Genomic DNA, 15,200 nt, shown 5'->3' on the forward strand with positions numbered 1-15,200 from the left:
GGGTTGTCTTGTGGAAGTTGAGCTAAGAGTTGCATCACATGAACGTGGGGAGAAAGCTCAAAAGTGCTTTCCTGTGTCTGTATGAGAAACCGGGAAGAAAGGTGAAGCGCAGCGGTGAGCTGTGGCAGCACATCGAGGCTGAGAGGTGAATGCTTGGTCCAGACAGTGCGACCTGCCTGTGGCCCTTGTTATTTTCTTGTCGATATGACAGTGCAAGTGAGGTGAGTCGCTGCAAAGTATCATAATGCGGGGATGGAAGACAGTCGGGTCGCTAGTGGGTAAATGTTTTTCTGTAAATTTAGTGTTTTGCTTTTTCCTTCCTGATATTTAATCACCATAGGATCCTGCCAGTGTTGCAGCCTAACATTTAGTGAAAGGTCAGACGTGTCGCTCCGGCTCAGCTCAAACTAAATGCATGTCAGTCTGCGGGGCGGCTCGGAGAGCAACACAGACAGTCTGACGTCGGTCTGAGAGCCCATGAAGAGAGAGAGCCCATCGTAGCCCTCATGTGGCCACTGCCTCCGCTGATTAAGGACCCATTTCAGTCTCCATCCAGAGTGACGCTTCCTCCCCCCCCGAGCCCACCGGCCTCACATGCTGAGATGATTGAACTGACAGGAATCATCTGCGCTGCACATATGACTTCAGATCCAGGAAAAGCTGCCCGGTGCACAGCAGACTGTATCTCTGTCAGTGAGAGCTGAGGGCTGAACGAACAAGATCATTTTATGAGTGACTAAAAGCTGCCAGGACCCTGCTTTCCAACATTGTTAAAATAAAAAAGGGCACTCCACTGATTTTACACATAAAACCTATTTTATTCATCACTAAGAGCACAACCCTGCCGGTGAAAATAAAAATTTAAAGCTTTATGATGTGTTCAGCGGTTCAGAATCAGAATCTGCGTTATTTTCCTTTGTGCTTACACAAATAGACATACAGCAAAAAACAGACTACAAAATATGCTTGAGTTAAACTAGGGGGAACACTAGATGCAACACTAAAACCTTTAAATCATTAATGTAAGGCCTTGTCTAGTTTGTGCAGCTGTGTAATTGTATGATCAGATTTGTATCTGTTTGTCATGTTGTGTTGTAAATCATCTGCTCAGTTTAGACTAGAACAACCAGGTCACCCTCTTTGCACCTGACCACATGGTATGTTCTAACCATCGATGTATATAAAGAATGGAGACGCGTGTCCACATCCTCTCACTATTGAAGAAATTAAGCTAAAAATATCTGAGATACGAAAACTGCCATCTTGCGCATTTGGAGCCAGAGTCTGTGCAGTATCGATCGGGGGATTGAGCCACGCTAACCAATACACGCCAACTGCTAGTCAATCTCAGTTGTCAATCATGACGTTTTACCTCGTTTATAGCATCAATTAACTAATTAAAGACCAAGCTTATCAGAAACATGAACACTGTGATAACAATGACCTTAAATGACAGAAAGCATCTGTGAGAAAACTTATTTGACTTTGTAGTTTGGTGTATGTCCTATCCACTAACATGGGGGGGGCAAGGTTCATGACCTTTACTGCAGCCAGCCATGAGGTGGCGATTGAGACAATTTGGCTTCACTTAAAGGAAGCTGTCATGTCGTCCATCTTTAAATACAGTCCATGGTTCCAACAGAGAAGGGCAAATGTAGTAGAGGAGATGGCAAATGTTTCCTGTGATGCCGTGAGATGTTCTTTTCTTTAACTTTTTACTTTTCATGGACTTCTGCTTTATTCAACAGCCCATAAAAAGTTTTCCTATTCTCAACTACATTTGCTGTCCATCGTGTGAGAAAGCATGGAAACAGTTGGCTGAGAGAGCAGATGGTGAAACCTAGTGAAGCATGTACCACCTCTCTGAAAGTCAACAGACAGGAAACACGGGATGAGTGAATATCTGTTTATCCTGTCCCTCAAACAATGAATGAAAAATGTTCTTTTGGATTTTGTTTAGATCTGATGTGGCCAATTATAGATATCTGTTATTTTTTTCCAGCTAACTGAGTCCCTGTCAGTGGGTCTGCTGTCAGTGAGTCCCTGTCAGTGAGTCCCTGTCAGTGTCACAAATGAACGCGACCGAGTGACACTGATGAGATTTCGATCTTTATCACCGTGTTTTTCTCAGAATGTGAAAGACACATTAGCCTTTAAATGGCAGCAACAGCCAAAAAATGGGGGCTGCCTAATTAGATTTTGTGTAACTGTTGCACCGACTCATTTCCCGAGTACACCTGGAGAGGGTGCAGGGATTTAAGCTAATATTATCCAGGGAAACCTACACGCTCCACTCGGCTAATTTCCTGGACAGCAGAGGAACCGCGTGGTCTCAGCTGTGATAATACACACCTCAGACGTGGATCTGTTGCTGACTGGGATCGGCACGTTGGCGCTTTTCCTACATTATTCAATGCAGATTTATGCTGTGTCTTTTTATAGGTGTATTGAAAACAGCGGCTTCTTCTCCTGCTGCTGTGAAAAACGGTTGTCGACTTTAATCCCTTTCGTTTCTTACAAAAGTGTGAATTGCATTTCACACTTTTGTAAGAAAATACCAACAAGTGGATTATGGGACAGACGAGGTCGCACAGATTGCCTTTTGGTTCGTGAGAGATGAAAGCAGCCGACACTCAAAGGTGGACAGTCGCGAGTGAAGTGGACGAGGCTGTTTCACCCGAGGGTGACAATTGGAAAGGGATGTTTTTCTCTGTCTTCTTGGGAAAGCTGTGTTCTTTTTATTTTTTGGACAAAGAATCTGATTTCTTTCCCATTGAATGCCTCCACCATTATTTATCTCAAGTCCCCCCAGGAGGAGCGTCACTATAGTCAACTAACAGCAGTGAAATATCCATGCAGATGCAGCAGCCAAATCCCCCTTAAGCAAACGACACACACACACACATACACACACACACACACACACACACACACACACACACACACACACACACACACACACACACACACACACACACACACACACACCTCTGTCCAAAGCCAGCCTCCACAAACATATTCAGTGTCATGCTGAATTTTCACAGATCTGCCGTGTCAAGCCCCAGGCGCTGCAGAAAGTCTCCACGCCCTGTTGCATTTGAAGACCCCAGTCGGTCTATCGCTGCATAAGTACGTGTGCGACATGTTTCTGTCTGAAGTCGAGCTCTTCAAGCATCTGATGCCAGCTGCCTGTCTCTGTGCCATGTCTGCCGCTGCTCTCTGCCAGCCGCTGCTCCCCGTTTACCCCCACATCCTCTTTTGAAGCTCCATCCTGTCTGTGTGAGAGACTCATTTTACACCACGAAGCCTGGTTATTTTCTGTATCAGTCCTTGAGTGATTCTGTTCGTGTTTCTTAGCTGCCACAGAGCACGAGGTCGAGGGTCGGTTTCGTTGCCACCCTGTGTAGTTAAGTACCGTATGTCCCGTGGTTTGTGTTTGTATCAGTGTGTTTGGAGAGGTTGAAGCAGACACCGGCTTAACAGGAGGTTAAGCACAGAGGCAGGTGTAGAAACTTCTCAAACAGGGAAGCCAGAACATTTAAAGATGAAGTTTATTTTCAAATAATGACAAAAAAATGCTTAAAGACTCACCTATAAAGTCATGGATCTAGATATATTGACAAACTTTGTTCATCCAGTAATAAATGAAGGCCAAATAAGCAACTTTAAATGTTCTAATATGACATTTTATCGATAACTACCAGCTATTTGAAACTACAAATATAAAGTCATGGACAGATTATGAGACAACACAGACCAACCCTCCGATACAGGAGCAAGATTGATCACATCCGTCACTGATTGGGGCCGTGTGCCTGTGTCCCTCTGGCCCTAACACTGGTTAAACAGCCAGGATTCTGCCATTTGTCTGTCCCAACCATGTTTGCATTTCTCCCTTTCCATTTCTTTGTATTAACTTTATGTCTCTTTTAGTCTGTTTGTGTCTCTTTTAGTCTGTTTGCGTCTCATTGTGGACATTTTTTTGTCTCTTTTTAGTCATTTTTAGCTTCTATGTGGTCATTTAGCGCCCGGGGCCACCCTTCTGCAAACTTCCATTTTTTTATACAGTCCATGATCATATTTCTTAGATGTTGTTCCATCCCTTTTGTCTCATTGTCTGTTTCTGTCACTACAGTGTATAATTGTCTCTCCTACACATCCCCCTGTTATTTTTATTTTTACTCTGCGTCTCTCTCTCTCTCTCTTCCTCTCTTCATATTTATTTCTGGTCCTTGGTTCTGTGACTCACAGAGACTCACTCTAGCGGGAGGACGTTCCCTCGGGCTTCACAGCTGTTATTGGCACATCGCACAGTTTCATCCTCAACATTTTTCTCGTTTTCAATACGAAATCCAATTTCCCTCCTCACTAAATTAGACATTAGTCAGCACTTCAGGTAAGCGATACCACACAGTTAAATTAATGCAGTATAAATTATGTGGTTTCGGGCTTGCTATTTTATCCTGGTTTCAAGTACACACACACACGTCATCCACATCCAACACACCCCTCTTCACACACTCTTTCCTTCTATAAGTTGTTTGAATCGTCCTGCTCTATAAGCAGAATATGCCTCTTGAAAATGAGAGAAAATGTTACTCTGTACATTCAATGGTTACTTTATGTTTTGAGTAGGATTGAAAATCTCTTGAACCTGAGCTCGTAAAATGTTGTAGGACTATCGGGTTTGTGTGAAAAGCCTCTTGTATGAGTCTGTGTTCTGGGGCAGCAGAATGATTGAGGCCACTCATCCTCACATCATGTAGGTTTCTGAACACTTAAATCACACATGAGGGTTTTTTATATCTCCTCACCAGCGACAGCAGCGACAGGAGGCATCATGTTTTGGGGTTGTCTGTCCGTCTGTCTCATTCTTGTGAACACATTATCTCAAGAACACCTTGACGGACTTTTTTCAAATGTAATGTCGACGCTAAGTTGGACTCATGGATGAACAGATTACATTTTGGCGGGCGAAGGTCAAAGTTCAACCTTGACGGGACCTCACAAAGCACAAATAATCATTTAGACCTGTAGATCAACTGATTTGGGTGGTCAAAGGTCAAAGGTCAAGATCACAGCTCACTTGTTTTTTTTTGCCTCTTGAACAAAATTTCTAAAGTCTGCCTTCAGGTAAATACTTGAAATTTGACCAGTAGTCCAAAGATGAATCGATTAGAATTCATTGGTCAAAGGTCATGGTGACCTCATATAAGTGCAAAAATATGTATCTAGACTGAAACTGCAGTGGTTGGAGGAGGCCCACAACCGCAGCGTAGTATTTGTAGTTTTATCGGTGTCTTGGGCAAATTTCTTTCATCTTTAACATCATGTCTCCTCGTGTTTTCATTTCAGTAAACCTTGTTCTCCCATGCACTTTGCAGGTATCCCTTCCCCACCGTGTTCAGCACATGCAGTAAGAAGGACCTCGCTGCCAGTCTGGAGAAAGGCGTGGGAATGTGTTTGTACAACATGCCGGAGGTCAAGGTTCTCTACGGCGGACAGAAGTGCGGCAACGGCTACGTGGAGGAGGGAGAGGAGTGTGACTGCGGGGAGCCAGAGGTAAAGCCAATGTAAAGCCATGCTTAAAAGATCAAATAAAACAAAAAGTGAAAACACAAGAGCTGGTCAAACAAAGTGAATATTACACCTTATTTTTGACAAGCTATCTTAAAGTAGAACATGGCATCTATAAATTTAAAATATTGATATGATTAGTTTAAAGCTCTGGACAGTTGTGGTCGGAGGCTTAATTGTTTTCAGTTGTACGCACATGTGTTTATACGTCCATTCGTCCTTTTCATGACCCTGATGTGTCAGGAATGCTTTGAAGGAATTTGCTATAAACTGATTAGACTGATTGGTCTGGTCAAAAGTCAAATGTCACCGTGACATCACAAAACACGCTTCTGGACGAGAAAAGTGTTTATTATGAATCATTAGCAAACAAACTGGATAAAATGATGAAGTGACACCAGTAACTCAGAAACACAAGGAGAGATCCTGAGCATATTTCCTGCAACTTGACTGGTCGTCGTTGGCAACAACCACGAGGGAGTAATTATTAATTAATTTGCCTCTGCTGATGTGACCTGCCACGGACGATGTTTGTCATTTGAACGTTTGACAACGAGGGTCAGCGTCGGCCTTAATTATCCTCAAACAACTGAACGAACAAGTAGAGAGAAAAGGTTTGATAAAAGTTTTGTTCACCAGCAGGAAACCAGATCCTGATAGAAACCAGCGATCTGAGTCAGTCCTCACGACTGATTACCTGGAGCATTGTTTATGTTTTTGTTCGATTCTTGTTATTTTTGTAATTAAGGTGAACGAACTCTTTAAACCTGACTCACTCAACAATATGTTTGATTATTTACAACTATCATGACCACCCACTCCATAATTTTAGAGGCAAATCAAGGTAGTTTTTAGTGCAGTTATTGTGTTTTAGAAAACAAGCGAACCGGCTGCATAAATTACATCTGCCCGCTCCATCCCTGCCAGCTTGCCCCCCCATAACCTCCGTAGCGTCACCACAGAGGGTTTGCTCCTTTGATCTGCCGGCCCACTTAGACAGAGAGATGAAAGCAACCTTTTCTCTCCTCTCCAAACAAAACGCTTACGTCAGAGCCGAGAGGTAAACAGCCAGACTCATAAAACCACACATCAACTGAGAATTAGACAATCCAGCAATCCAGCGTCCTCCAGTTCCCACACTTGAACACGTCCTGTCATCACCTTAGAGCCACACGGGCGTGAGCCGCCACATTGAGAGAAGATAAATGATACTGGGAGTTCATTTTTTCCATGATGCAATGCGTGACACTACCTGGAAAACAAAGCTGATGTGTTTTTGGCATCAAATTAAAAACATCTCGACACCTCTGTGAAGTCTTTTACAGCCTCATTCCCATTTTGTCTCTTTACCTCCGGGCTCCTGTCGATTTGTGCCAGCAGCCAGATGATCTTGTCGTTGTGGTAAAGTGGCTACAATCTTCTCCTCTTAAGGCCTTTTAGACCTGCTCCGTTATTCTCTAATAGTCAAACGCTGCCAAATCTCTCCACATCATATCAGAGATTTGAACTCACACACACACTTCCACCTGTTACCCCTGATTCTTATCGTTCGCTCAGGTCTGTCCTCACAGGGTAGGCAAAGGAAGCAATTTGAGGTGAGAGGGGGGCCCCTGAGAACAGTTCATTACATTAGTCCATAGCAGTGACAAGTTTATGAGGACCCCCTTAAATTCTCTGATGGAGAACAGTCAGTCTGAAAACCCCAAACGATGCCCCAGGCTACTATCTTTCTGCAAAAAGCTTTTGGCTTAAGTCTAAAATACCCTAAATATGTGTTTATATGGTGCCCGGGATGGTGGTAAAACTTTGCACTTAAAGTCTACTACTTAACTATTCATTATGTGTATGCACTTTGTTTATCATTTTGAAAGTGAAATAATCGTTGAATGATGTGGTTTGGACTCATGTGGGCCCCCAGGTCCCTTCTGTTGGGGAAGTCCCTTGAAATGCTCCTGCATCCGCTCCGTCTGCCTCACGGCTGCTACTTCCTTGGCCCTGCTGGGGTCAGAAGTGCAGAGGTCTGGAGAACTCCTAAATCCAGAACACATGAGCTTCAGTTAACTTGTCTCCGCTCGGAGGTCTTCAGGTCAGCGGGAAGTACGTCGCGAATCCTCGGACAGGAAGTGTGCCCCCCCCTTGACCCGGAGGTCTTGATCTGACCGGGAACAACTGGCAGCGAATCTTCTGACGCGCTGATCAGGTCCACATGTTGTTCACTGATTTGTTTTCCTTCCCTCGTCCCAGGAATGCATGAACCCATGCTGCAACGCCACCACATGCACCCTGAAGGGAGACGCCGTGTGCGCCCACGGACAATGCTGTGACGACTGCAAGGTAAGACTTCTCATGCTGGTCTGACTCATACATTGTCCTTCAACTTTTGGATCTTCTTTTTCCCAATTTGAATGCACTTACATACTTTTGATAACTGGAAAAAAAAATGTAATTGTATCTTTAAACCTTTTTTCTTGAATGATGGAGTTTTTTCATTATAAAACTCACGTACAAGGCCTGAAACTTTCTGAATCTCTGTTTATACTCTCTGGTAGGTTATTAAGAAACTCATAATAGTGTGTCCTCGTGTCTAATTTACTCTTTAAGGTCGGCCCATTCAAACTTTGTATGTATTATCTCAAAACCCAAGGTTTCAATCGAGGGAAAGTTGGATTGCCTAAAGTTGCTTTTTATCGAGTTATCAGCGGTTTTAGCTTTGATATGAAAATCCTTTATCTTCTCAGATGTATGTCCTTTCTGTCGAAGATGATTAAACGCATTGAGTTCACTCGCGTCCTTAAAATGTTTCAGCTCTAATCTTCAGGGCAAACATGTTTGACTTTGCAGCTTGCGACAGTTGCGGACAATATTCCACTGAAGCTAGAGCCTCATGTTGTCAATGTTTCTTTGCTGTATGTGTATAATTACTGAAAATTAGCCTGGAATTCTCCATTTCTTTCTCCAAAACTATCTCTGTAGCCCCCTGAAAACAAGGTCACGTTAGTAATGGTAACGTTGGATTCCTCTGAATTACAATATGAGCTGTAGGGGGAACCAGAGGAGCCAGACTTTTCTCCAAGGTTATCTTTCTCATGTTCTACGGTCAGATTACTGTGACAGTTTTAGCAAATATGAAGTTATTTTTGACCAGAGACCAGAACAACACGAGGTTTAGTATGCAGACAAACACAAATACAAGTATGCACATTGATATTTTTTTTCTTTTGTTTTACGAGGAAAATCCACGTTTGAAAATTCATCTTTGCAAAGTAGAAACATCCAGCAAAACATTTAACATTGAGGATTTGAGTAAACACAAATTAAAAGCCAGTCAACTGATACAGTATATATCTTCTCTAAAGTCTTTTAAAATTACTTTAACTGCTTTGTCGCTTAACGCCGCTGAACTGTGTGTGTGTCCAGCTCAAGCTGGCTGGCACCCTGTGTCGAGAGTCCAGCAACTCCTGTGACCTGCCTGAGTTCTGCACCGGAGCCAACCCTCACTGCCCCGCCAACGTTTACCTGCACGATGGACACGCCTGCCACGTCGTTGAAGGCTACTGCTACAATGGCATCTGCCAGACTCATGAGCAGCAGTGCATCACCCTGTGGGGACCAGGTACATCATCAGCGACTAATAAGTGGGACTGTGTAAATAGTCTTCACTGTTATTTATTATATCCTTGGCTTGATGGTTGTGTTTTTCCTTGTTTGTGTTCGTGTGCAGGTGCTAAGCCTGCCCCTGGGATCTGCTTCCAGCGAGTCAACTCGGCAGGGGATCCTTACGGGAACTGCGGGAAGGACTCCAAGGGCTCCTTTGCCAAATGTGACGCGAGGTGCGACACTGCAGCTGCACCGATGCAGTTGGAGGTTCAGAGAAATTACTGAGCAAAACACAACTGATTAGCTGAAGTGGCGTCATTAGCAATCATCATTACGTTGTGGAATCTGACATGTGGTCTTCAAACAAAAGTTTACACGGGTGGAAAATGTAATTTGAGCAAGATAGTAGCTAATTAGAGCGTAAGAAAGTATTCATGGATCATTTTGTGCTATTCTTGTCGGCTAATTGTTCTAAGGATCTTCTCCCTATGGGTGAATTCTGTAATCAAGCTCTTTGTTAATTGATGTAATTGCTTTAATGACCGGAGGACTGAAACGCTGCAGCTCTCTTCATCTTTCTCTACAGTTACTTATCTTCGTCATTTATAGGTCTTTTTTTTAGGCATTTTTCATAAAGTGTTCTACTGTGTGTTTTTCAATGTTGTCTTGTGTGTTGTATGCAGGGATGCAAAGTGCGGTAAGATCCAGTGTCAGGGAGGAGCTAATCGGCCAGTGATCGGAACCAACGCTGTTTCCATCGAGACCAACATCCCGCTGCAAGAAGGAGGACGGATTCTGTGTCGAGGGACCCACGTCTACCTGGGGGACGACATGCCCGACCCTGGACTGGTCCTTGCTGGGACAAAGTGTGGAGACGGCATGGTGAGTAATCTGTATATTATGTAATATGCTTTTCACAGACATACGGGTATGTTTGCTGTCATGAAAACGTTACTTCACATAATAAATGATGCTGAAAAACTTTGGATTTTTTAAGTGGTATCATTATATAGTTTATTGTTTGTTATAATTATCATTCGTTTTTTACAATGCAGAAAATATATGTATTTTTGTTATTATTTGATGTTAAAAATATGTTGTTGTTTTTTAAATATAAGTTCTATATATTTGGCTGTATTAGGGTTTTTTATTCATGATAAAATTAATTGTAAATTTCAAGCCTATAAGAGTTTGAGAACAACATCTTAAAAATCATTGCCATTTAGTAAAAATAAATATTGGCTGATTTATCGGTGGATAAATATTCAAATTTTCAGATTTTAGTGGTTAGCTTGTTATTTACTGCTCTGTAACCATACGCTGCAGACATGTTATTTGTTCTTTAAACATCCCAAAACACTGACAACTACATGAACAATAATCTTCCGTCAGACACTGAGCAGCAGACTGGTGCAGCACTGAGCCAGGACACAAGCCGTTCCTACAGAGAAGCCTAATGAAATTACCTCCTGAGTGAATCCAGTGATCCATACGTGCACTGCAAATCTTTCTTAATGCCGGAAAGACCCTTATGGCAACTGGTTATTTCATTAGGTCCCTCTCAGCTTTTCTCCTTCCATATGCCACCCACCACACATCAGGACCTTTTCTGTTAAGTGAGCTCTGGGTGAGGTCACAAGGTCTGTGCTCAGTTCTGCTGTAACAGAAAACTGTCTGTGAGAGTTGATCAATTTAATTAACATTAATCTTTTCTACATTGTTTATTCTGTAAAATAAAAGTTTTTTTTTAATTGTCTGTTATAGGCTCATATAAACCAGGTAAATGTTATATGCAGGCAAATTTTAACATTGAGATAATGTGCAGCAGACACCAATTGTGCACATGTAATGGTGCAGTGGCACAGACACTAACACAGTGCCCATGCCAGACAGATGTCCTCCAGCTGTGCCATAGAACTGTACCACTTACTTTTTGTGTTCACCTGTTGAATGATGACCGTTGAATCCTCTCACAGGTGTGCCTGAACCGGCAGTGTCAGAACGTCAGCGTCTTCGGCGTGCACGAGTGCTCCGGCAAGTGCAACGAACATGGGGTGAGTGCAGAGCGCCCACCAGCTCCGTGTTCACTGTTGATTTATGCACCGCAGCCTGTGAAACTGTGTTTTTATCTACGAAGTCACTTTGACCAGCTGAGCACAGTAAAGACCTTCTCTTAATTTTACTGCCCTTTAATTGAGAACAGTCGCAGAGTAAGTGTGTAATTTACAGCGCGGCCGTGTGAGTGGTGGCAGCTGCCCCTGTTCTGTACGATCGCTCTTCATCGTCCTGCTGATGTTCAATCAATCCCGTTTAACATCACCATTCAGGGTCAACTGAAGAGTTGTCCGTCATCTTTTCACAGAGAGAGAAAGATACAGAGCAGCACTGCAGGGTGGAAAACCCCAATCTTGTTTCTATAACAGTAAATAAATATAACACTTCCTGCCATGAAAGGTTTACCTTTCTCTGTCCTCAATAATTCAACACACGCTGCTTTTATCTTGTATTTACTTTGTTGTTTAGTTTTGAGAATCAAACACTCGCCAGAGGCTACTTCAGTTTGCAGCAACCTCTGATCTCCACTGTCAATTATAGCTCTTTAACGTTTGGAGATTATGTAGAGCAAGAAAACAAAGGTATGATCCGAAACATTGTATAAAGAGTTGTAGCTGCTCACAGTAGAGAAAAATCATGTAAGTGTGCGAGAGGATTTGAGTTGAAGAGAAACGGTTTCCTGTGAAGCGTGTGGACATGAGCTGCATCGTCCCTCCTGCAGAAATATCTGCCAAATCGATTAGTCTGACATTTTCTCCAACACCACACGCGCTACGAGACCTGACTGGAGAAGAGGAATGTACTGATTTTACTGTGGGAGTTTATCTTGCAGGGCAGCTATTGACGGTGCTCAGGTACATCGGTATCTACATTGGTTGCTTATTAAGCAGGTGTTTACGAGGCTTTAGCTTTTCAATACGTATTTACACACATCAACTAAAACCTCTTCAAGAAATAAGCAGAGCAGAATGTGAAGTGTGATCTTTTCTAAGAGGGTGGAACCGGATCATCAATTTAACATAATTTCAAATATATGAGAAAGATATTAGATTAAATTTCTGTATCTTGAGTGTTAAATCTAGAGAAGATGACATTTTGAGGAAGTTAACAGATTATATTTGCACCATTGTTTGTTCGTCTCGTATCAGAGAAACATTTCACTTCATACACACATCAAACTCCCCAAAATCAAACCTCCCCCTGAGCCCCCGAGCGCCTCTTAACCCTGTCACCCGGTGAGAAGACGTGTCCATGGCCTGGAGGCAGGGAAGGCACTTGACTGTACGTCTGTGCTCAATGTAAATTCCCCCGCAGCCTCACAACTCCCTCTGCACCTCGCTGCTTCCCCGGCCCTCCCTTTGACTGACAGCTGGACCGCATTACCTCGCCAGGGAATCCTCCTGGATCCAAACGTCTTCACTGGGAACCTGAGGCTATATCGGGCTGGACGCTCCCAAACACATGTTTTATCTATTATCATTTGCACTAGTGTGGACAAACACATGCACAGGTTTTGCAAGTCATCTAAATTTATGAAGAAGAAAGGCAAAAGAAACTCCTTTTGTCATTTTATCCTTATGCCTGATCCTGATACTCTTCCATATAAAACTGGAAAAATAATCAGTAGCGGGCACTGCAGCATTTGTATCTGATTTCTTTCCAGCAGTAAAACAAATGCCTTCTGATCCTATTTAATGCAGAGGAAGATGATTATCTGTGTTTTCTGTGCAGCATGTGATGAACTGTACAACAAACTTGTGTGCAGGTGTGCAACAACAAGAAGAACTGCCACTGTGAAGCTCACTGGGCTCCTCCGTTCTGTGAGAAAGGCGGTTTCGGCGGCAGCATCGACAGCGGGCCAATGAGAGTAGCAGGTACTGAGGACGATTTCCCTTCTACTGTCACACGTAGAGTCAGAGAGAAAACAGATTTATCTCAACATAAAGATGCTTCTCTTTGTTGTGGACTAGTGTGTAATTTTTCTAGTGCAGAACAACTCCTTATCCTCCTCTTCCTCCCAGTAAAACATTGCACTGCAGAGTCTGGAGTACTAAAATCTAGAGTGACGCTCAGTCGAGTGTACACATCCGCCAAGGCTCAATAGTCCCCTTAATTTAAGCTCCACCAAATTACACAAGCTGATAGATATCCTTCCACTGAATATGCCTGATTTTATTCATCAAGATCCAAGAACTATTTCCTGGGATATATTGTTGCTCAAGTCCCATCCTTTTCACCAAGTTTCATGGAAATCCGTGCAGTAGTTTTTGTGTTATCTTGCTGACAAACCAACAAACACACAGGGCTGAAAACATCACGTCCTTGGTGGAGGTAAAACTTTTAGGCGTTAGAGTGAAGAAGAGAAATATGTAAAATGAAATGTGGATAACAAACTGTGTGGCCGCGGCGTCGCTGTAACGGCCTCTGCATTGTGTCCTGTCATCGTTCTGTAGATGTGCGTGTGTGTGTATTAATGTGCGTGTTGTCATATATGGCATCAGCCGACAGCGTGGTCGTTACCGTGGCAATCCTGGTCACCCTGATCAGCCTCCTGGTCGCCACCGCGATCATCTTCGTGAAGAGGAAGACTCTGCTGCGACTCCTCTTCGCCAACAAGAAGAGCACCTTGGAGAAACTCAGGTGAAACACAACAGAGAAGCAGTCGGGTTTGATTTTGGCATTTATGAGATTTCTGTTCTTGGTTTAAAGTGAAATCCTGGCATCATTTTAAAGATGTAACTCATTAATTTTGATGACAACACCTCCTGGTTTCCCTCCAGTTTATTATTTTTACAGACATGAGTCACGTACTAAATGTTTTTATCAGCTTTCACCTTGGATGCACTTGGTTCACTGTTCAGAACGTTTGGCCTGAAAAGGAAAAGCTTCTCTGAGTAGAAAACCGATTTTTATTTCCTCGAAAAATTTGTTTAAATGCAACAATTTCTCATTGGCAAAACATTCAGCCTGTGCATTAAAGTGCACTTTCTGATCCAGATGCAAATAAATCCAGATGCATAGTTTCCTCATATTCTTTTAATCATTTCCAGGACAATTCCAGGAAAGAACTATATGATGTGGCAGTAATTCTCTGGAAAATGGAGACTGTTCTACTGATACACTTTCAGTTCATTAATAATAAATGAACTGTTCCTGTAACCAGTGAGATTTTTAATTAGTGCACAGAAGGTCACTGTGACACAGGAGAACTTATAATTCAGCACAAGATTTAAGATTTGCTCCCGTTTAAGACGATTTTTACTTTCAAGGAAATTAATGTTTCCCCATATTTCCTCATAATTATACTAAATTAATAGGAAATTACAGACATGTACTTTAAACTTAAACAAAAAAACTTTGTGGAACCTGATCCCACTCCCTTCCTCACCCAAATTAATTTTAATACAGGGTCAAAGTCGTATTTCAGAAGGGAAGAATTACCTTTATGATGAGTGTAACAGTCAGAAACTCATCTGTATCATTATGTATTATGTGAAGGGAAGAGAGCCGAGGTCTAACCGTCCAAAAATGTGTTCACATTAAACAGCACATTCCTAATGGCACTCAGTGGATCCATGCATTATCATTGCATTATGGAAATTGTTAAAAAAACGTCCCAAAAAAACGCCCTATCTTGCTATTTTCAATTAAATCTCAAAAAAATCTTGGATCTGTCACTTTGTCCGGATCCACGCCAAAGTTTAATGGGTTCTGTCTTGGCCCAAGTCCCGTTGTATCAAGTTTCGTGGAAATCCGTTTAGTCGTTTTCAGAATAACTTTGTTTTCAGAGCCTTTAAGTTCTTCTGCTGTTCTCCCAGATCTGTGGAGTGCAACAGGCCGACCAGCCCCATCAGGACTCAGTCCATGTACAGACCCACACCTCAACGCAAGCCTCCAGCCAAGCCCTGTGGAGCCAGCGTTTATAAAGTGAGTCGCTCTCCACAGCCCGTCTGTCACTGCACCCATCAAAC

General features: G+C 42.8%; 1 protein-coding gene across 2 annotated transcripts in view; it reads left to right on the plus strand.

Moving 5' to 3' along the window:
* adam12b (ADAM metallopeptidase domain 12b) overlaps positions 1–15,200 on the plus strand; it is a 79,983-nt gene that overhangs the window by 54,172 nt on the left and 10,611 nt on the right. The window contains exons 12-20 of one of the 2 annotated variants that reach the window (XM_035172311.2): positions 5,385–5,562; positions 7,822–7,911; positions 8,995–9,190; positions 9,299–9,407; positions 9,858–10,056; positions 11,151–11,228; positions 12,995–13,103; positions 13,683–13,869; positions 15,048–15,156. In XM_035172311.2, the coding sequence (XP_035028202.2) occupies positions 5,385–5,562; positions 7,822–7,911; positions 8,995–9,190; positions 9,299–9,407; positions 9,858–10,056; positions 11,151–11,228; positions 12,995–13,103; positions 13,683–13,869; positions 15,048–15,156 (1,255 nt within the window). The remainder of the gene's footprint in view (positions 1–5,384; positions 5,563–7,821; positions 7,912–8,994; positions 9,191–9,298; positions 9,408–9,857; positions 10,057–11,150; positions 11,229–12,994; positions 13,104–13,682; positions 13,870–15,047; positions 15,157–15,200) is intronic. The other variant, XM_035172312.2, reaches the window with a different exon arrangement.

The sequence above is a fragment of the Hippoglossus stenolepis genome, chromosome 12 (genome assembly GCF_022539355.2).
Source record: "Hippoglossus stenolepis isolate QCI-W04-F060 chromosome 12, HSTE1.2, whole genome shotgun sequence".
NCBI lineage: Eukaryota > Metazoa > Chordata > Actinopteri > Pleuronectiformes > Pleuronectidae > Hippoglossus > Hippoglossus stenolepis.